Below are 23,818 nucleotides of genomic sequence, written 5' to 3' on the forward strand. Positions count from 1 at the left end.
AATAATAATAATCGTAATGAAATAAAATATAGAGCGTTTTTATTTTTTCTTTCATATAGTTATCTGAACTAGTCGCCACAAAACGATCGATAGAGGTAAGAAAGTGCAGGGGAAAAAGAAATTTGAATATGTCCAACAAATATTGGGTGTAAGTGCGAGTCAGAGTGGAAGAGTTTGGCAGGGGAGAGAAAATTATGGTTGGTTTCGTCAGACCATCCACAAGACCGATGGCCCAAAAAAGTAGCCTGTGTTCGCGTGATAGAAGTTAACGACATCACAATGTTATGTTGAAAATAAGACAGTTGCAAAGTAATTGTTATTTAAAAATTACACTTTTCACCGTGGTTAAGAATCATCAGATTATGTGGAACTGTCAAACGAAGTTCATTGCGCCGACTAACAAAGCTCTATGTCAACCACATCCACATAAAACTGTCTGGATGAAAATCCGGTCGTCAGAATAATTAAAAGGAACTTCATTTGACTGACTTTTGTCAATCCTTTGAACTTAATTTGATAGTTTTACGTAATCTGGTGATGCCTAACACAGTAAAAAACTTTATTTTCAAATAAAAATAACTTTGCAATCGTGACTGTTTTGTTTTCAGTATACCCATGAAAACTGCTTGCTGTAACAGTCAGGCAACGATGGAATGTAGTGAATATATCACAAAGTGACAACACACAGTTCGAAGTCTACAGATTACGATAATGCATACACTTTTATTACATTTTAGGAATAGTAGTTGTGACCAAGGGGTTACTCGCGACGAGTCAGGTCGTGAAAGGCCCTCCCAAAACCACGTGTTCGGTTTCTGTTTGAAAGGGTGACTGCCTGCGAACAGCGTCGGCTCCGGTACACGGAAGTCGCCGAAGTGGTGTCCAGCTGAAAGACTTGCAACAAGTGTGTGGGCCATACTACAGTATTATTGTTAGTGATTTGAGATCAGCTGCCCTTCCAGCGTATGGAATGATGCGACTTCTTGCGACAATGAAACTTACGAGCCTAGCTGCTGCAACATGTGGTTGCAGCTTACTTAGAGAGCTAACTACGGATTTTAGACAAATCTAAACACGTAGGTTTTTCGGGGGACGTAAGTTTTGTAGAAGACACAGTATTTGGGGATTATTAGTGGAAAAGCAATCTGAACGTTGGTTATGCTACTCGCCTAAAAGTGCAACTGTAGAGGTGTGTACTGTGAGTCCCGTTATTCGTCTTCTGGATGAAATGGGGCGAATGGTGGTGGTGGATGCTCTTCTGGACTGATGACCTGCTATATCATAAGCTGTTACTGCTGTTTATGTCGAGAATTTGCTTTTATAGTTCTTCTTGTTCTGCCTGCTTTTCCATTTGAAGTTCTTCCTGTCCTGTACTGCATTTCAAGTTGCAGCTGTTGCTGGCACAATTTCATGACTTCTGGATCCGTGATCAATGAACTTAGTCTGCTGGCCTTACACATGCTAATTTCGAGGCTTCGTCGGCAATATTACACTGCCTGTTAATATTGCACCCATTACAGTGCAGCACAGTCTTTATTATGCAGTTAATACGAAATATTTTAATTTCGTTATAGTTCTCAGGTCCAATCCGGACCGGATCGTAGTAACTGTAGAACACACCGAGGGAATAACCCGGATAGTTTAGCAGCCTATAACTGACGACCAGCCGGCCGGAGTGGCCTAGCGGTTCTAGGCGCTTCAGTCTGGAACCGCGCGACCGCTACGGTCGCAGGTTCGAATCCTGCCTCGGAAATGAATGTGTGTGATGTCCTTAGGTCAGTTAGGTTTAAGTACTTCTAAGTTCTATGGGACTGATGACCTCAGCTGTTAAGTCCCATAGTGCTCAGAGCCATTTGATTTGAACTGACGACCCTCACACTAATGAGCGAGTGGTTTGCAGCCTTTAACTATGAGCTTTCACCGTGACAAGATCAGATTGAACCTGAACGGTACCGTACGTATATTACTAGGAAGAGTCTGCAAAGGTGTCCTTGACCCAGCTGGGGAAAGCCTGTGTAGCAGTAAGGCCGGAAGCATCCCGGACGAGGTGTGGGATGCTACCTTGCGGATGAGCTCACGGGCGACACCCCGCCGGTTCCCACGGCGACAGCTCGCGGCACAAGGCTGCGTTGCGTCACGCCAGTGCCGCCCCCGCCGCGCCGCTATAAGAGCGGCCCCATCCGGCGGTGCTGCAGACTCGCCAACCCGCCACCGCGCCATGAGGACCTCCGCAGCCGCCACTGGAGCCGCGCTCCTCGTGTTCGTCGCCGTCGTGAGTACCTTGCTGGCTGCAAGTCCTGTCGACATCCTTACTTAATGTAGTACTTAAATAAACTCCGTCCGAACAGGCCTCGAAAGGCCCAACGGTACCGACCGACCGCCGTGTCATCCTCAGCCGATAGGCGTCACTGTATGCCGATATGGAGGGACATATGGTCAGCACACCCCTCTCCCAGGCACTGCCAGTTTTCGTGAACGGAGTCGCTACTTCTCAGTCAAATAGCTCCTCTATTGGCCTCAAGGGCTGAGTGCACCCTGCTTGCCTCGGCAGTCGGCGGACTCGGAGGTCACCCATCCAAGTGCCAGCCAAGCCATACAGTGTTTAACTTCTGTGATCTTACGGGAACTGGTGTTGCCACTGCAGCAAGGCCGTTGGCACCTTAAGTATACATGCACTCGTACGCAACTACTAGTCTGGTAAAGAGTTAACGTGCTGTCCCTGCCTAGTGCCAGGCAATAAGTCAGAGACGTTTTACTTAAGCCTTTGATTTCCTTATCTTTAGTGTACCCGACTTGTTTGCCGTGCCAGAATTCAGCAACTGTGTTATTTAGCTTTATATAGGTCAGGATCTGCAACCAAATGAAGCTTTCTTCTTCTTCACTTCACGGCTTAGGTATTCTTGCCCTTTCCGATGAAGGTTTCGTTACTTTTTTTTTATCTGCAGGGTTCCATACCTCAATCGATAAAGACGAAACACACAAAATCACTCTGCTGTCTGTCCGTCAGCCTATCTGTCTAACTGACCGACTGTTCAAACCCCTTTTTATCAGGCACTGGTACACGTATAAAGTTAAAATTTATATCACCTATTAAGGCGAAGTAAAAAAAAGAGAAGTTTTTCAGTCAGTCGCCAATATTACACTGCGTATTAATTTTGCACCCGTTACAGTGCAACACAGTCTTTGTTATGCACATAATACGAAACATTTTAATTTTCTTATAGTTCTCAGGTCCAGTCCGCACCGGATCGTCCTAACAGTAGAACACACCGAGGCAATAACCCAGATGGTCTTGCAGCGTATGACTGACAACCCTCACACTAATGAGCAACCCATCAAAACCTACATCGTAATTCCCGTTGACCTAGAATCATTAAATTTGCTAAGAACGGTTTCACACTAAAATCAAAGGAAAAACCTGATGATTTGTAATGGTATCTTAAGAAAAAAAGTCTTTCGCCATTTGTTATCTTTCTGTTCGTCGATCTGTCAAACCCCCCGTTTTCTCAACAACGTGGCAAGTTGAAATTTATGGCATTTAGCGGCGTATTAAGTTTCTAAGAAAATGCAATCAAAAGATACGGCCATTCACTTCACATATTTTGATACTCGCAAGCTCAGCCATCAAAACCGGTGGGGTACTTCCCGTTGACCTACAATCATGAAATTTGGCAAGATGAAACATTTCACAGCACAAGTAAAGGGAAAAATCCAAAAGAATTTGTAATTATATCATAAGAAAAAGATATATCTTTTGTCATTTATTATCCGACATGAAAAGTGAAATTACAACATTCTCGGAAGTCCTGGAATCCCCTGCGAATGATGTCTTGCCAGTACAGATGTCGATAACAGTCAAAAGTCGTCAATACCCTCCATTTTCAATATCCTCCATTCTGAGAATGGATGAACTATATATATATATATATATATAATTACGGAGCCCTCAGTACACGAGTGCTACTAGCACCTGTCCAGTTCTGTTGGTAATTTTCCGGTTTTCTCACCTTTAAAAAATATAGCTTTTGTGATGAGGTGGCAGTGCAGTTACAAACAAAACACAAAAGTAATGTCAGTGGCCCATGGTAATGGGCTGGATTCGAAATGCTCATCCATAATCTATTATGAACGCCGAAATGTTACTGTGCTGCTCGTTGCGAAAGAAACTTGCGTATTTACAGTATACCAGTCATTTCAAAAAGTTTCGGACTTGTTTAATAGAAAGCAGAGAAAATTTTTTGGTATTCTACATACTCTCCCACACTTGGGTGCAACGCGCAGAACGTTCATACAACAATGTGAAACTGTAACACATGTTCTTCTTTGGGATGTTGTTACGACAAGGAAAATTTGTCTTTGGAATGTTGTTCACCTCGCGTGTTACAGTGGCTTGAAAGACAATTAAGTCGTCAAATCGTTGACCTTCATGTGAACTTCTGCAATTTGTCATCCCCTTGTTGGTTCATATTGATAACACCAAGTCTCGCCACATGTGATGACTTTGCATTCTAGTCAACTCGCGGCAGGCGTCCACAAGTCATTATTTTTGTTTTGGAGTCAAAGTTTGCGGGGCAAACTTTTCACACACTTTTCTCTTCTGTAAAACATTTCGGAGAAAATCTTGAACACCTGATTCAGGGTGTTGCCCCATTGTGACTTGTGACAACAACGTTGACACACAACAGCGCACACCCACTACCTAACACTGCCTGTTGACAAGTGACTGATCGAATGCTCATCTGTTGTTTGCAGCAGATAGTTCAAGGTGCCACCATAGGAATCGCAGTTGACATCGTTTATCCGCCAGGAATAAAGTCAGTCTCGGATCTTCTTGGGCGGTCGTGTACATTTCGATAACAGTAAAAAGCTAGTAAGCTAATATCAGATCCTTCTGAACTTCCAAGTACCCATTGAATTACTCCTTACAAACGTGTGTGTTACGAATTTACTCCCAATATTCACTCTTCAGAAATCTGGATGCCAAAACTTTAACACTCTTTTAAAAATTACGAGAAGAACTCTTGGTACCTGTTAAAGGCAGTGTTCAATGTTTCGTCAAACGACCATTACTTTATCACCTTGTGAGACATTTATTGTACTTACCCAGTTACACAATAGCACTCAGGCAGTATCGGAAAAGAGAATCAGGATAATACGAGTACAATGGCATGCTTGCAGAAATTTTTGAGCTTGAATTAGTTAAGGACACTCAATATTTTATCTGTGACTGTTTCTTTTTTGTTCGATGCAAAGGACCCTCCATAAGTCAAGGATACCTAACAGTTTATAATGGGTGACTGTTTCTACATGAAATCGAGAAAAAATAACTTTGGGGTAATATTTTAGTTCACTGTAAGCAGTTTTGAGCTTAATTACTGACTACAGATGCTCCCAAGCGTTCCTTATTACAGTGTTCTAAGACGATGCTAACAGAATTTCACATTCGATACCAAACGAGAAAGGGAGGACGTGTATAAAATTATCAGTTGAGCATCAGTTCATTATTACGCAGTTCTCGTGTGTTATACGTATTTTTCGAGCTGTTTAGTTCTCAGAATGTGACTAGCTACCGTGTTATCTCATTTTGTCATAAAGTTTGACGATTTGGTATATGTAACGATATGAATCTGAGAGTTGCAAATAATATTTCCTCACAAGCACAAAGGTAGATCCTGTTATAGTATTAAAAATTAATGGTTGTATTTATTGTTATCAAAATCATTATTCCCAAAACAGGACGTTCCTAATTTCAAAACAGCCGTATAAGTACCTCGTTCGAGGTTGCCAAGTCTTAGTCACGTTTTGATAGAAAACTGCTGCAGCTTCATCAAGAGTTATTAATCACTACCTCGCCGAATTGCAGGTTCAGTTTTAAGTTGCAACTTCGAGTTAATCTGTACTTGGGTAGTACAGCAGCACCCAGTTTCGTGATCCCACTCATAAAATTATAGATGTCACCGATCAGCTAGTGCAGATTCGGCGTTAATAGACTAAAAAAGTAGTATCTACTACGTAAAATACTTGAGAACTACTCAAGTTTGCGAATAGAGTAAAACGTTGATAACATGCAGAACACATTATATTATTTTAAATTTCGAGAAATCAAAAGCACAAAAGAAATTTAGCTTTTTCCAAGGGGCATATGACAGGTCCACGACGGCTTGTGGTTTTTATCACTCACTTAGCGGATGTTGTATTACTACTATGCCGCTATTGGCTGACACTTGGTCATTAATGATTTTTACACATTTACGTCTAACGTGTTTCTCTCATCTTTGTATAGTACGCCACAGAAATATTGTGTGTGACCATCGACTATTTCATTTTTAGTTACGGCTTCTAAGGAGTCCTTTTCTAGAATATCTGATTTTATTTATGACACTGGCGAAACGAAGACAGATCTATTTTTGTAGCTTATTGGGGGCCACCATTTTCTTATGTGCCTGTTACATAAGATTTAAAACGTTTTTATTTAACGTATTCTGACTGAATTCTTCGATCTGTTCCCAGGTATCGGCGATGGAGATGACTCCTGAATTCATGGAGATCGTTAACAAATGCAAGGCAGAACATGAGCCCACTGAAGGTAAGGCACATGCGGAAGCGTTTAGAGTTTTCTCTGCACAGAGGAAGTCATGCTAGAGAAGGGATATAAGAGTAAATCAAGTGCTTAGTTCTAGGTGTTTCGCCCGAGAAGTTTCATTATTTCACGATATTCCTGTTTACTACTTCGGCTGTGTGTTCAATAATTCCACACTTAGTAATGAACCGAGGAAATTACATGGAACAGCATCTTTTCCCTTTATCCCCTTCTCCTTCATTCTCGTAAGAAAGTAAGGAAGACAGAGCTGAGGTCGCGTCGACTCTCAAGTCATCAGTCGATCAGTAATTCAACCTAGTAACCGGCTGCGCCATGTTAAACAAAGCATCCCCACGTTAAAATGAAGTTATTTTGGGATTTCATGTGGAACCTACATGAGGAAGGCTGCTCAGAGATTTGAATTATCATCCCTTTCGAACACTAGTTTAGTTCAAATGGCTCTGAGCACTATGGGACTTAACATCTGTGGTCATCAGTCCACTAGAACTTAGAACTACTTAAACCTAACTAACCTAAGGACATCACACACATCCATGCCCGAGGCAGGATTCGAACCTGCGACCGTAGCAGTCGCGCACTAGTTTAGTCCCACAATCACAAACGTTACTACGATCGCTACTTTCTCGGCAATGTCTTATACAAGACGGGTTTCTCGTCCACGTCTTTCTACCACCTGGGAATGACGTGTCAGGTTTTGGTATATAAGACGTGGATGCTGTGCAGGGAACTTCTGAAGAGTATGTTTGTTACGGATGTTTACGGAACGAAGGAAAGAGAGAGAGTGGATTCCGGTTCCGAAATAACCTACTCCTATCAAATAGCCCCAAATGGGTAGCTGGGCTCCATCCAGAACTGGTAGTTCCCAGCCGAATATCCCCGACTGCGAGGCCATGGGTAATATGGTCTGGCGGTATTAGACTGAAGGCTCGGAGAGTTTGAACCACATACGTGGATGGAAGCCGAAGAAGATTGTATTTAACCCTATTCGTCTGTCTTCAGAATTAATAAAGCCAACTGCTGCAGCATATTCACGAAGGCTGCATTCACGATAGTTCTTTCTGCAAAGTAGGACCCGACATTGTTTGTGTAATTGGCACTACAGGACCCACACATTTTCACTTTTGGCGGACTGTGTAGTTTATCAGCTACGTTTGCTGCGAAGCCAGTTGTTTCGGTTACGTTGACGTAAGCATCCGTTGACATGAAATGTTTCGTCGCTATGAAAAAATTACTTCTTAAGGACGTTTCCTAGTTATCTTTCTTTCAAATTTCTTGGAACAGTTGATTTTTTCCTTATCTAATGATAATAAATCATATATAATATAATGCGTAACTGATTTAGAAATACCAGGCTGCAAACCAGGGGCTGGTGACAAATTTCGCATGCTTCGAAAGAAAATGTGTCCAATATGATATCATTCCCTTACTACTTTTCTTGACGCAGTAAACCATGGATTTATCATGTAATACACTGACGATATTCTGTCTTATCTTAGTTTGAACTTACCATGAACTACAAAAAAAGGGGAAGCGTAGAATACATCTGGCATTTTTTCTTGCGTGGACGTTGGAGTCATAGCGCTCTTCCAAGATTCCAGTGCATAAGAAATTAGCACCGCCAGTGTTACTTCCATACTGTTTCTTAGTGATATAAATACATACAGGTTGATACGTCTGTCGACTAAAAAGTTATTACTGCGTCATTATTTTTCTGAAATAAACATGAAAGTAGTATGAAGAATAATACTTTCGTTTCAGCAGCGTGTTCTGCCAGTATTGGCACGATTATTTATGTTTGCACACCAAATAAAAGTCGATGGCTTATATCGTCAAAGTAAAACTGGATTAACTAATTCATATAAAAATTATGACGTCCTGATATAGATAAATATAAGATAAAGAAGTTCACGAGATCCTCCACTGAAGGCTGGTGATTTTGCAAACATCTCCTCATGACAGCTCGAAGTATTTACAAACACCCCCCCCCCCCCCCCCCCGCTATGTGATTTCACCTAGTTGTCGTCTTCCATGAGTGAGCGTCTGAGACAACCAAAGTAGTCTCGCGGATAGCGTCCCTCTTACAAAATTTTTATAGTCAACGTCACTCTACCACTGAAAGAATATGTTAGATGATTATTAACTGAATATGACTTCAATCCACAAAACACGACATGCTGCCGAACTCTGCTAAGCACGTAAAGTGGCTAGCAGAGTTTAGATGTAGATTTAGTACTTGTATATCCACATCCGTTCTTCACTTCTTTCCTTTGCTTTAATTCATATCGTACAATTATAAGATGCGGTCACCAACGTTGCCCCTTCCACAATTAGGAAAACAAGTGCGAATGAGAGTTATAATATCTTAAATCCAACCCCACGCTATCAACCATCACTTGTTTTCAGATCACGATGATGCCTAATTTTACATTACAAACTTGGAAGTCTAACAACAAAGCCCTCAAATAGTAAAGCACTTGCGTCTTCACTTCTAATTAGATAATTCTTTTTCCAAAACTACGAAGCGTAGTGCTCTGGTAGACTCGACGGCAGGGTTCGAGAGTACGAATGTCATAAAGACATTTCCGACGTAGCAGAGACATGAAGAATGATTTGTCACGAAACCTACGTGCTGAAGGACATGTTTCGACTTCAACCCCTGTTTTCTGATCAATGATTCCCCCATATGAACGGCCGTTTGCACGACTCGCCTAAAAACATAGCATTTTGCTATCTATTGCTCTAATTCGATCGCTGTCTCACCAGACATAATTAAAGCTAATGATCATAGAGAAAAGATACGGAATTCGTATTAAACGTGGTAATCTCCTATGCGCAAGCCTCCCTTTATAAAACTTGGTGATTGATACTTTTGTCGCGCATGATGTACGCTGTGGTGTCAAAAGCATAATAACGAAAACAGGAAAATAGGAAAAAGAGAAAAGGTGAGCAGTCACCCGACATCGTCGTACATATTTACGTACGAAACTCACTTGTTTGCTCTGCATATGAAATGACTACTCTCTGCTGTGAATAGCAGCGTAAAAAGATAGGTAAACACTAACAGTCGATGAGACCACTTATGTCACAATATTGTTTGTCCGTTCATAGTAAGCAGAGCGTAGTCTCTTGGTGAAGTTCAGAAGTAATGACACAGAGACGCCATTTGGACCCTGTTTTGCAGGGTGGAATACTCGGTCGCCTGAAGCTAGACCAGACACAGAGGGAAGTCTCAGTAAGCTTGCATATGCCAAAAAGTGTCATTTCGAGGTTTTGGGGACGGTTTCGAAACACAGGTATCGGTCGTCTCAGGTCTGTACAAGGTCGACCAAGAGGAGCACACTGGCAACACGGCTGGATGTAGAGCGTGCAGCTGCCTCGGGAGTTGCAGTTTCCCGACTAAATGCCTATCTGAGGCTCAGAACAATAGGGCTGTTTGCCAGTCATCCGATCATGCGCATTCTGCCCACTGCACCAAGTCTGGAGCATTCAAACTGGACCATGAATGAATGGAGGAATGTGCTGTTCCCAGATGAATCCTGCTTCTCTTGTCGCATATTACTTTGGAGAGGACCTGCTGGTAGCCGATATAAACTAAGGAATATCGTGGAAAGAGATCGGTTTGGTGATGATTGCGTCATGCTGCTGGGAAGCATCATGCTGAATGGCCGTACTGAGCTATACATCTTCGTTGGTGGTCGAAGGGATACTGTAAACGAGCAGGGTACAGAGATGAGGTACAGAGATGAAGTGCTTCTACCGCATGTTCGCCTTTTCAGAGGTGAAGTTGGCCCGGACTTCCTCTTTATAGGCAGTAACGCCCGTCCGTATCGATCTGGTCTGGAGGATGACTTTCTTGAAGCTGGAGATATCCATCGCAAGGACTGGCCAGTGGCGTCTCCGGATTTGATTCCTAGAGATCACTCCTGAGATACATTAGGGAGGCGAAATGCATCCCGTCAGCTTCCACCACTGACATTTCCAGACATCGGCATCCCTCTTGCTTAGGAATCGGATCGACCATCAAGGCAGCTCTTGAATCATCTCATAGATGGCATGCCACTCCGCTGTTAGGGGTAACCATGTCCCTTACTAAAAGCTTTTTTTGCTCTGTAGGACATTGCCCAGTTGTGTTATTTTCTTATAATTGTAAATCTTAGCTGTCAGAGTTTTCTAGCATTACATTTCGGGAACTGTCGCATCCCAAATATCTTGTGATTAAGCTGTGGCGTATTCAGTAATCCTTCCGACTTTCTGATAAGGTAGTATGTCCTCTTTTCGTTATTACGCTTATCTTTGGGACTCTGGCGTGTTTTACGTTGCCTTCCTGGTAAAAGTAGTTTGCTACACAAATTACTGGAAAAGTCTTGTTGATAATATCTCAAGGATTCTGCAATTTATCAGTCCATCAAAGTGCGGACGCATGTCTTGGTTTAGATTTTTTTGCGTTAGAACTCCTTAAAACCAAGTACTTAGGAACAAATGATATTTCCGTGAAATACTTTGCTCTCATTGTTAGTGAATCGAAAATCATAAACTTATAAATTATGTACTTCTTTTTCAGATGAGCTGAAAGGAATCATGATGATGACGGTTCCAGAGAGCGAACACGGCAAGGTAAGATCCTTTCAGATAAACCTCCGATATCTGCTTGCAGCAGCACATTAAAGAAAACGGTCGCCCTTGTTCCTACCGATTCACACATCTTTATTTGTTCCAAATAATTTCTGATTGCAAAAACTATCGCGAAATCCGGCATAACTTACAGTGAGCTTTACGATTTACGTCCAGTCAGTGATGCCGTCATCAGGGACGGAGTACATACTCGGAGTAGGTCACACAGCCGTCTATGTATCTTTCCCAGGGAGTCATTTCGGCATTTATCGTAAGAGATTTAGGAAAGCGCGGAAAACCAAAGACTGGTACTGGAGCCATCGTCATCCAAAACGCGAGTTAATTGTCCTAATTAACGCTGCGCTTCGGTCGATACAGCAAAATCAGAGATATCTAAAGTGACTAGTATTTCGTCCTAAATACGAGGGGGGGGGGGGGGGAGTGAAATAAAAACTGAACATGAACAGCCTCCTTTGTGCGAGACACTGGGATGAAAATAACTGTGATTTGTGGCTTCTGCCAAATAATTTGTCGTGAGAATCATATCCGGTACAAAATGGAATAAATATGTGACTTTTACCACGGGAACGCAAATGTGAGACAGAACTTATGTGGGAGAACTCTGGGGCTACGCAGTTCCTCAAAAAGGAAGAAAAATGTTACTAGAAACTTTTGTGATCCATTCATCCGCGACACCTAAAAGTAACTGGGAATGGGAAAGTTCAAAGGACTATTGTACGTTAGGCATGAGCTCTGTGTCGTGATGCTAAAAAGTTCCACTGGGAAACTCAGTTTGTACGAAGCCATCGTCCTACTATGCTACTCTGAAAACCAGATACCTCACTTCGACTGAATATTCCACGGGGATAATGTTCTCACACTGACAAAGCTATTGCGATCTGTGCACCAACAGAAACATGTAGGCAGTTGTTTTCCCGGGTAGCATACGTAAATGAAATGGAAGGGTGGTTAACCGTGATGCTACCAAGAATACGTTGCTATACCAGTTCGGGTTTCCAGCATTACAAGTATAGTTGCAATTATATCTTCAAATATGAATACTACCGTAGTCACAAGCAGCATAGGGCTACATCTCGTGCAAGCCCTGCTTAATGAAAAGAATTTTCTGATGTCAGACTGGGACGGATTTGAGAAATGTAGTTCAGAGAATGTGTATTTCGTAACTACTGCGAAATCTCCTCATACTTCGTGTTAATATCGCGAGATAAGGAGAACAGAGTGATTCCAACGTGGACATCAAGTATGTAGCCTGGCATGAAATTACTGTTTGCAAACTGCACTAGAATACGAGCTCATGAGCGATTGTGTATAGATCGTCAACAGTGACAGAAATAAAGGCCTAGTGTATTCTAAACAAATAAAAGTACAAAGCCAAAAATCTCTCTCGTGTTCTTAGGTTGTTTTACATTACAGTATTAAAAACACGGTCTTGATTAATTGCAACCTAAAGAAGTTTGAAACACAACAAAAAATAATTTTTCCACTTTTTCTATCTTTTCAGTGCTTCATGGGGTGCGTTCTGCAGGAAGTTGGAGTGGTAAGTACTGCCAATCCACTGGTCTGTGATTCCACTACATTATTCTTAAGAATGTTAAACAATCTTGGGCGAATTTCAATCACTTGCACATTGATTTACCGAATTCTTTATGAAAGAAGTTTAGAATAGGTGCCTGAAAGGCCAAATAAAAAAAGCGTAACTGATTTGTGATTTCTTTTTGTAGGTTAAGGATGGCAAGTTCGACAAGGAGGAGGCGAAGAAACACGCCGCGGCCAAGATGTCCGACAAAGACGAGCTGGAGAAGCACATGCAGCTCATTGACAAATGCAGCCAAGAAGGTAAGACACCAGTACGTAGGAGACCACTCAGCAGGGTGTAAGGTTACCGTGCTGCTTTTACCACCGGTCATTTTGGCAAAATACTAAGTCCGTAGATACTACCCAGGGCGTTTCACAATCCTTGAATCAAACGTCAAGGAGTGATAGATCACATCATGGTGAAAACTTCTGTTGGAGATAAAATGTCTGCTTACGCTCCCCAGCGACTCTAGGTGTCGTTCAGCATGAACCGACCCCGGCATGATGAGACTTCTCGGAACCTGTAGGGACTACTAACCTGTTGTGCAGCATCTGTATACTGTCTACGCCAGTAAGCTGACAGAGTGATTCTGAACAAGAAAACGTTAAGTGTTTTTAAGCGGGGGGAGATATTTTAGAAGCGAATCAGGAACACTGACTACACTTTTCAAACAGAATGGACGACTGGCCTGTAGGCAACACACAATGCATTGACACGCTGCAGAGCACCTACGCCTTGATGCTTCTCAGGGGTATAACAAATAACAAAAGGCAGCATCACCGACAAAGCATCAGCGTACATACCGGCTCTAACAAAATTTGTTCCTCATGGCGTGATGTATCACCGCTAAACGTTTGATGCAAAGGCTTAGACGTACTCTGTGTGTTGGTTATGTAGACACGTAGGTACGATGATGAACTGGACACTGGCATGTCATGGTACAGCTGAAATACACATGCTAACATGTTCACGATACATTAAGTTTAAAGGCAGCAAATGCGTTAGATAAATTGAGCTGCGTTTTACCTTCATACTAAGCTCTATTTCGAAATCTGTTGTCCTTCCTACTTTTCTGAAGTACATTCGTCAGAAAATAACGCTGTTGAGCGAGACTTGTCACTTGCAAACTGTACCAACAATATACTGCACGTTGCAACTCGCTGCTCCATGACGTTGTCTGATACTTCACTTACAAATATCGAACTAAATCCTGTAATAAATCTTTTTTAATACGGTGGCGCATTGTTGACGAAGTTCAGTTACTCTTCTGCGAATGAACTGTGTTGGATACTGCTCAACTGACTGCGTGACTGGCCGCATACGTTTCTTCTCGCGTTTTCTTGGGCACACTATACGGCCTGTATTTGACGCTGTCTGAAAGAAAAGCACATTTCTATCAAGCAGAGTTGTTCTACGATTTGGGACCTGCCAAAGTATCCTCGAAAGGTATTCATTACGTCTGGAACTGTTTATCCTGCCTCTGGACGTTTGTGCGCCAACATGTGCTACTGAGCGCTATCTACTGACTCCTGCTCGTATGCTACATTAGTTGTTTATAAGACCGCATTTGTTGCACAACACTGAATATAGTGTAGTTTTTTTTTTCAAAATTTAGAGACAGTCCATTCTCCGAGAAATTTTTTATAATTCTTTGGAAACTATCATTTACCATCTATTCTCTTGCTTTCCCTCGAATGGGTTTTATTATAACAGTAGCATCACCTCCAAAAAGTATCATTTCTGCCTGCTGAATGTCTTGTGGTAGGTTATTCACATACCTAAAGAATAGGAGTGGCTCCAAAATTGAATCCTGTGGACTCCCTTTCAGACTATTCCACAGTCACAAAAATTTTCTACGTTGCCGACGTTATCTGAATTATTCAGTTCAGCGTTTTCCATTCTGTTTGTCAAGTATGATTCAAACCAACTGTGCATAATTCCATCAGTTCCAATAAATTTGATTTTTTCGAGAGATTAATATGATCTACACCATAAAACACCTGGTAAAGGTAGTTAAAACATGCAAAATGGCGATACTTTATTATTTAAGGCTTACACTATTTGATGAGTGAATGTACAAATAGTATTCTCAGTCGAGCAGCCATCCTGGAATCCAAACTGTGATATGCTAATTAAATTGTTTACACTCAAGTGTGTGACTACTTTGAGTACATTACTTTGTCGAATATTTTGAAAAAATATTTCAGTAACAAAACTGGATGACAATTGTTTATGATTGTCTTGTCACCTTTCTCATGAAGAGCAGCTGCATGTTTTAATCTGTCTTTGGCTGCTTATCCTGTTAATGCGTTCATTCCGTTTTGTTCTGTTTTCATGCATTTTATTTTTTTAATTTGTAGATGTTCAGTTCATCCCTAATGTAATAATTCATAATTTTGGCTAATCTACTGTATCCTTATATTGCTCTGATAAATTTCATTTCTGCTACCAAACCTCTATTCCCTTGTTGTTAACATGACACATGACTCGGTTCCTTAAAGTACGAACAGGCACTGTTATATGAAATTTTTATCGTGGCTCTTTCCGTGTTTTGTACTTGGGCATCTATTGATTGTTCCACATATATCCGGCAATGTCATATGCTCGTGTAGGGCATTATCGATAGTGTCGTATGGTGACATTACAGGTTTCTGACGCAACAATTCACTGACTGCTCTGAATCTTGTTGCAGTCGATGGCGAGACGGACTCCTGCGGAATCGGCCCGAAGCTCATGGAATGCATCAAGCAGTTTGCACCAGAGGTAAGGACCAGCTGGGTAATATCGAACACGTAGCGTATTTACTTTACTGTTTTCAGCTTCATTTCGATGCAATTTCTTGCCACCTGTATAAAAGGATGTTTCCTAAGGATATTAACAATACACATAACGTGTACCAGACTCATGTTGCTGATAGTCACACTCACAGGCTGTGTATTCACGGCCATGTCCGGTTTCCACTCAAAAGTCATTTTCAAACACCACTTAAAAATGCAGGATGCCTAAACTACTACCCAAACAAATATTTATGCGTCACTTACAACAGGTAAAAGTGAAAGATTGCACTAAGCGACAAATATCAGATCAAATAATCACCTCTATTGACATACTGGGCAGCATAGTATTCTCAAAACTACACACCAGCTGAATGAGAGGATTTCTTTCATTTAGATGAACAGTCATTCGGCTGATCTTTTCACTTCAAATATTAACGAGGCCGTTTAAGATGTCATAATTCTTTTTTCACTGAAATTAATTGCAATAAAGTCATCAAAGATCAACTTATAGTCTCTTGTCGTAGCTATAATCCGTACGAATATACGGGTGTGAACTTCACTTATACTATTGTAAATTCCGATGCATTAAATCATAGGCAAGAGACACAGTAACCAAAGGATGGTTCTCCAGTTCACCAGTTAACAACGGTAACAGTTCCGCTCTTGTTTCTGCAGAGCCATGAAAGAAGGGCGAATGTCAGAAATTGAATGGATTTGGAATAAAATTGGAAACTGAGATACAGAGATCGTCAAATCAGGTAAATACTAAGTGCTAAATAATGTAATTTCTTCAAAAGCTGTTATGAAATTTCGAAGAATGAAATGCGATTGAAATGAACTACGGCGGCACCCATATCTCCGTAATTTACATACCTGTGACAAAAGACTGTAAGTAATTTAGTTAGACATCTATTAGACTTAACTTAGGTGATAACTGATTTACACAAACTTAAACAAATTACGAGGTGAAAAGCGCTGCTGATTCCGTTTGTATCTCTTATTACACGTTGCCTCAACGTGACTATGTAACTGCCCAGAAATAGGCATTCTCCAGTGCACTATCATATATATGTACGTGCTTGTGTAAATTGTAAGCTGCAGTGTCTCACGTTGTTTATGAAAGATAACCGTATATTGTTTTCAACATTTCAAACGTAGCATAAAAATCAGTTTTGTTGTATTATAGTTCAACCAATGCTCTGTCAGATTTCCTCACCATATCGAATATTTCTATTTATTTCATAGTGTTCTTCAGCCGTGTACAGTCCGGTAGGTGTATTCTACAATTGTGTGTTAAATTTTCTCCCTGGATGTTCAAGCTGAATTGAACTTTAGTTGACACACATCGCAGTATAGTCTTCCTCTGTGCCTCATTGTAGGCGATTTACAATCATTTGTTTAGATAACAAATTATAATTTTTCGGTTTCTCAGAACTGTTTCGAGATGACTTTTGAAGCTGTAACTATCATTGCATGTGTTGTGTAAGTGTGACTAATAAGCAAACTTTCATGAATGAGAACATACGTAGACCAATTCATAGACATATAATCAACAATTAAAACATTCCAACCGCAAAGCATTCTCATCGCATCATAAATACAATATACTTCGTAATTATTGAATACTCAGCTTTTCAAAAGCTTTACGTGAAGTCACGTTGAGTATTTTTCACTCTGCTGGTATCGTCTTTAACGGAAAAAAGGCGAACAAACAAGGAACCTATAGCAGTTGTGATTTGCTGACTTCACTGCATACACGGAACAGGAAGAAATTATGCAAAACGCGCACACGCTGAACAAGACTCAATATCATTTTGTGGACCGTGATAACATATTTCCCGGCGATATAAGCTTCCAAACTCAAGGCTGTTTAATAGCGATCAAAATCATAAACGCTTATGTAACAAGTAATAATTATTTAGTAGGATCAAAACGAATATAGAATATAACTGAATAGTGGATACAGAATCCATAATCATAATACCTTCGTTAGTAACATGTCACGGAATGACGTAATATGTCGTGTATAACAACTACATTTTTGTAATATGTAATCTCTGATTACATCCATCAAACTTATCAAGCACTTCTAAAGTGGACAAATACTCCCGAAGTTATAGTGCAGGGGTCTTTTATAATTAATTTAATTGCACATCTTATGCGAGAAATAGGAAACATACTGTAAGAATGTTATTAGGACATGAAAGAAAATGTTTACAAACTACTCAAAAATTGTTCACAGGCAAACAAAATTGTTTATAAATTATTCACTAAAAATTAAGGTAAAACCAGGCGAAACAATAATATCCACTGCGACGTGGATACTGGTTGCACGATATATGTTCACATGTGCTTGAAATACCTGGAATGTGGACATCATGTAATAAAATACGTATCCCCAAGGAGTTACATTTTTCATACTTTATACCGGTGGTACCATACCATCCACCTGGGAATTTCGCCTTTACGCTGACGTTTGTATTTTAAATTAACCACCCGGCTAACAGCTGAAGAGGCTACTACAACAGCAATTGTCACAGGTTTACTTTACGATGTTTTCATGTTGACTCTAAGTCGAAATCGATGGATATTTATGGAAGTAAAATCCTACACAGTGAAATCTGTGCCATACAGATAGATCTGATTTACTTCTTTGTCAACAATTTCCGTTCGTCTCACGAACACTTGTGGCTGATAACAAAGTTATTAAAAGTTGGATCAATAGCTGAAAAATTGTCAAAAATCACACGGCTTACAATTCATAGCCAAGAGGTGTACAACCCAATTATAGCAACTAAAATGTTCACATTATTACTTAACACCCACTCTTTGTCAGTACTGAAAAGAATTTTGTTCGTATTTTTTTATGGAAGACAGGGATGAGGTGTCTGAGCTAGCCCTTTACCTCTTGTACAGACTAATAGCGTTTCATTGGAGACCTGCGTTGTACGTGACATTTCTCTGTTTTGTTTGCAGTTTGACATTGCCCTCCCGCACGCCCCGTCAGAATAAACGCGGCACGACGCTGACGATGCTGAAGTCGACGACCCGGCAACCATCTGCGTCCACACCACATGACATCGACGGCACCCAGACAAGAAGAAGTGTTGATATCTGTACTGCTCTGTGCTCACTAAATAAAAAATAACTGTAGATATGGAATGCCATGCAGTTGTAGTTCATTTAATACCTACCTTTTAAATGTACTCTTCTTCGGGCACCATTTCTCTGTCGTAATAGTACTGATCTCAAGGTAACCAACCCAGTTGTATGAAAGCATGTATTTACGAGCATAAGCTCACCAGAAAAATATCACACCGGTTGCTTTAGAGCGCTGTACACAGTTGTAGAACTGGTCAAGTGACCTGCACCGCTGACCCAAGTCTTGGCAGTGAAGTGTTACGAGTGTGACAGTCGGTTGTGTGGTATCAGAGCAGCAAGACGAGTGAACATCGAGATTCTGCAGCATGGCAGAAAACAGCTAATGTGTTTGGATGACCACCCTGTGAATGAAGTTTGGATAGGTCAGGAGTCCACTACACGCAACAGGCGGCTACACGGGTAGCAGGGGTTGTGTGGCTTGGGCTGGGCGGTTTTTTAGGTTAGATGGTCTTGGGCATGTACAGAAAGGGCAACAGCCTCAACGGGTGCGGGGCAAAATCAGGACATGCGGGGACCAAGCAGCAATCGGTATTGTAATTGTCAACTGTCGAAGCTGCGTTGGTAAAGTGTGCTCCCTGCCGCCGTTGGGTAAGCAGCTGCAGCAGCAAGTCGTATACTCCTAGCTCACTCATTTGTTACATAGTTTAATTCTTAATTTCTTTGCGTGTTTTTGCTACTTGCATTGTTTAATTCATAAATTTCGGGCGTATTATAGTATTTGAGAGTTGTAGCATCGCATTTTAGTACCTGAATAGTGTAAAATCGCGTAGTCTCCTTCCGCCGCCGAGCAGTGTGTCAGCAGTGCGCAAGTAGCAGCATTACTGCATTTACTAGGCAATCTTGTATTTTAATAACCATTTAAATTTTGTCGATTTGTTTGCGCTCTCTGTAGATTAGTTCAGACGTTCTTTGCACAACAGTTTTTAGCATGGATAGGGACTGCAACTGCTGTGTTCGGATGCAGGCTGAGTTGGCATCCCTTCACTCCCAGCTTTAGGCAGTGTTGGCTTCGGTTACACAGCTTGAGGCTGTTGCCAAAGGGCATCACTGTGGGGGTCCGGGTGGGGGTTTGTCGGGGACGGCCAGCTCGTCCCACGCATCCCCCGATCGGACTACGACTGTGGTTGCCCGGGATACTGCCCGCATTGAGGCTGATCCCTCACCTGTGGTAGAGTGGGAGGTCGTCTCAAGGTGTGGCAGGGGGCGAAAGACATTCCGGAGGGCTGAACGGAAGGCCTCTCCAGTTTGTCTGACGAACCGGTTTCAGTCTCTGTCTCAGGCTGATACTGATCTTCGGCCTGACATGGCTGCTTGTCCTGTTCCAGAGGTTGCCCCTCAGTCTGCAAGATCCGGGCGGTCGCAGAGGGTGGGCTTACTGGTAGTTGGGAGCTCCAACGTCAGGCGCGTAATGGGGTCCCTTAGGGAAATGGCAGCAAGAGAGGGGAAGAAAACCAATGTGCACTCCGTGTGGATACCGGGGGGAGTCATTCCAGATGTGGAAAGGGTCCTTCCGGATGCCATGAAGGGTAGAGGGTGCACCCATCTGCAGGTGGTCGCTCATGTCGGCACCAATGATGTGTGTCGCTATGGATCGGAGGAAATCCTCTCTGGCTTCCGGCGGCTATCTGATTTGGTGAAGACTGCCAGTCTCGCTAGCGGGATGAAAGCAGAGCTCACCATCTGCAGCATCGTCGACAGGACTGACTGCGGACCTTTGGTACAGAGCCGAGTGGAGGGTCTGAATCAGAGGCTGAGACGGTTCTGCGACCATGTGGGCTGCAGATTCCTCGACTTGCGCCATAGGGTGGTGGGGTTTCGGGTTCCGCTGGATAGGTCAGGAGTCCACTACACGCAACAAGCGGCTACACGGGTAGCAGGGGTTGTGTCGCGTGGGCTGGGCGGTTTTTTAGGTTAGATGGCCTTGGGCAAGTACAGAAAGGGCAACAGCCTCAACGGGTGCGGGGCAAAGTCAGGACATGCGGGGACCAAGCAGCAATCAGTATTGTAATTGTCAACTGTCGAAGCTGCGTTGGTAAAGTACCGGAACTTCAAGCGCTGATAGAAAGCACCGAAGCTGAAATCGTTATAGGTACAGAAAGCTGGCTGAAGCCAGAGATAAATTCTGCCGAAATTTTTACAAAGGTACACACAGTGTTTAGAAAGGATAGATTGCATGCAACCGGTGGTGGAGTGTTCGTCGCTGTTAGTAGTAGTTTATCCTGTAGTGAAGTAGAAGTGGATAGTTCCTGTGAATTATTATGGGTGGAGGTTACACTCAACAACCGAGCTAGGTTAATAATTGGCTCCTTTTACCGACCTCCCGACTCAGCATCATTAGTAGCAGAACAACTGAGAGAAAATTTGGAATACATTTCACATAAATTTTCTCAGCATGTTATAGTCTTAGGTGGAGATTTCAATTTACCAGATATAGACTGGGACACTCAGATGTTTAGGACGGGTGGTAGGGACAGAGCATCGAGTGACATTATACTGAGTGCACTATCCGAAAATTACCTTGAGCAATTAAACAGAGAACCGACTCGTGGAGATAACATCTTGGACCTACTGGTAACAAACAGACCCGAACTTTCCGACTCTGTATGTGCAGAACAGGGAATCAGTGATCATAAGGCCGTTGCAGCATCCCTGAATATGGAAGTTAATAGGAAAACAAAAAAAAGGGAGGAAGGTTTATCTGTTTAGCAAGAGTAATAGAAGGCGGATTTCAGACTACCTAACAGATCAAAACGAAAATTTCTGTTCCGACACTGACAATGTTGAGTGTTTATGGAAAAAGTTCAAGGCAATCGTAAAACGCGTTTTAGACAGGTACGTGTCGAGTAAAACTGTGAGGGATGGGAAAAACCCACCGTGGTACAACAACAAAGTTAGGAAACTACTGCGAAAGCAAAGAGAGCTTCACTCCAAGTTTAAACGCAGCCAAAACCTCTCAGACAAACAGAAGCTAAACGATGTCAAAGTTAGCGTAAGGAGGGCTATGCGTGAAGCGTTCAGTGAATTCGAAAGTAAAATTCTATGTACCGACTTGACAGAAAATCCTAGGAAGTTCTGGTCTTACGTTAAATCAGTAAGTGGCTCGAAACAGCATATCCAGACACTCCGGGATGATGATGGCATTGAAACAGAGGATGACACGCGTAAAGCTGAAATACTAAACACCTTTTTCCAAAGCTGTTTCACCAGAGGAAGACCGCACTGCAGTTCCTTCTCTAAATCCTCGCACAAACGAAAAAATGGCTGACATCGAAATAAGTGTCCAAGGAATAGAAAAGCAACTGGAATCACTCAACAGAGGAAAGTCCACTGGACCTGACGGGATACCAATTCGATTCTACACAGAGTACGCGAAAGAACTTGGCCCCCTTCTAACAGCCGTGTACCGCAAGTCTCTAGAGGAACGGAGGGTTCCAAATGATCGGAAAAGAGCACAGGTAGTCCCAGTCTTCAAGAATGGTCGTCGAGCAGATGCGCAAAACTATAGACCTATATCTCTGACGTCGATCTGTTGTAGAATTTTAGAACATGTTTTTGGCTGGTTCAAATGGCTCTGAGCACTATGGGACTCAACTGCTGAGGTCATTAGTCCCCTAGAACTTAGAACTAGTTAAACCTAACTAACCTAAGGACATCACAAACATCCATGCCCGAGGCAGGATTCGAACCTGCGACCGTAGTGGTTTTGCGGTTCCAGACTGCAGCGCCTTTAACCGCACGGCCACTTCGGCCGGCAGAACATGTTTTTTGCTCGAGTATCATGTCGTTTTTGGAAACCCAGAATCTACTATGTAGGAATCAATATGGATTTCGGAAACAGCGATCGTGTGAGACCCAACTCGCTTTATTTGTTCATGAGACCCAGAAGATATTAGATACAGGCTACCAGGTAGATGCTATTTTTCTTGACTTCCGGAAGGCGTTCGATACAGTTCCGCACTGTCGCCTGATAACAAAGTAAGAGCCTACGGAATATCAGACCAGCTGTGTGGCTGGATTGAAGAGTTTTTAGCAAACAGAACACAGCATGTTGTTATCAATGGAGAGACGTCTACAGACGTTAAAGTAACCTCTGGCGTGCCACAGGGGAGTGTTATGGGACCATTGCTTTTCACAATATATATAAATGACCTAGTAGATAGTGTCGGAAGTTCCATGCGGCTTTTCGCGGATGATGCTGTAGTATACAGAGAAGTTGCAGCATTACAAAATTGTAGCGAAATGCAGGAAGATCTGCAGCGGATAGGAACTTGGTACAGGGAGTGAGTGGCAACTGTAATGTATTGCGAATACATAGAAAGAAGGATCCTTTATTGTATGATTATATGATAGCGGAACAAACACTGGTAGCAGTTACTTCTGTAAAATATCTGGGAGTATGCGTGCGGAACGATTTGAAGTGGAATGATCATATAAAATTAATTGTTGGTTAGGCGGATACCAGGTTTGAGATTCATTGGGAGAGTGCTTAGAAAATGTAGTCCATCAACAAAGGAGGTGGCTTACAAAACACTCGTTCGACCTATACTTGAGTATTGCTCATCAGTGTGGGATCCGTACCAGTTCGGGTTGACGGAGGAGATGGAGAAGATCCAAAGAAGAGCGGCGCGTTTCGTCACAGGGTTATTTGGTAAGCGTGATAGCGTTGCGGAGATGTTTAGCAAACTCAAGTGGCAGACTCTTCAAGAGAGGCGCTCTGCATCGCGGTGTAGCTTGCTCGCCAGGTTTCGAGAGGGTGCGTTTCTGGATGAGGTATCGAATATATTGCTTCCCCCCTACTTATACCTGCCGAGGAGATCACGAATGTAAAATTAGAGAGATTAGAGCGCGCACGGAGGCTTTCAGACAGTCGTTCTTCCCGCGAACCATACGCGACTGGAACAGGAAAGGGAGGTAATGACAGTGGCACGTAAAGTGCCCTCCGCCACACACCGTTGGGTGGCTTGCGGAGTATAAATGTGGATGTAAATGTAGATGTAGATGTAGATGTAGATTTTTTTGTGTACGAGTGCGGACTGTGTAGCACGTATACAAGGAATAAAACAGTTGTCT

The 23,818-nt window shown here is 42.3% G+C and overlaps 1 protein-coding gene across 1 annotated transcript; it reads left to right on the plus strand.

Moving 5' to 3' along the window:
• Positions 1–2,175: 2,175 nt before the first annotated feature.
• Positions 2,176–18,748, plus strand: LOC126251617 (general odorant-binding protein 19d-like). Its single transcript, XM_049952157.1, has 7 exons — positions 2,176–2,272; positions 6,511–6,586; positions 11,163–11,215; positions 12,735–12,770; positions 12,955–13,069; positions 15,502–15,572; positions 18,563–18,748. The coding sequence occupies exons 1-7, from the start codon at positions 2,219–2,221 to the stop codon at positions 18,596–18,598; spliced, it is 441 nt and encodes a 146-aa protein (XP_049808114.1). The 5' UTR covers positions 2,176–2,218; the 3' UTR covers positions 18,599–18,748.
• The last annotated feature ends 5,070 nt before the right edge of the window (positions 18,749–23,818 follow it).

This window comes from Schistocerca nitens, chromosome 4 (genome assembly GCF_023898315.1).
Source record: "Schistocerca nitens isolate TAMUIC-IGC-003100 chromosome 4, iqSchNite1.1, whole genome shotgun sequence".
NCBI lineage: Eukaryota > Metazoa > Arthropoda > Insecta > Orthoptera > Acrididae > Schistocerca > Schistocerca nitens.

Bases quoted from the DNA above. Each gene is read 5' to 3' on its own strand.
- LOC126251617 (XM_049952157.1), top strand. From the start codon at position 2,219: ATGAGGACCTCCGCAGCCGCCACTGGAGCCGCGCTCCTCGTGTTCGTC. The intron at 11,216-12,734 runs GTAAGATCCTTT...CTATCTTTTCAG, and splicing joins CAGAGAGCGAACACGGCAAG to TGCTTCATGGGGTGCGTTCT. The intron at 12,771-12,954 runs GTAAGTACTGCC...TTCTTTTTGTAG, and splicing joins TTCTGCAGGAAGTTGGAGTG to GTTAAGGATGGCAAGTTCGA.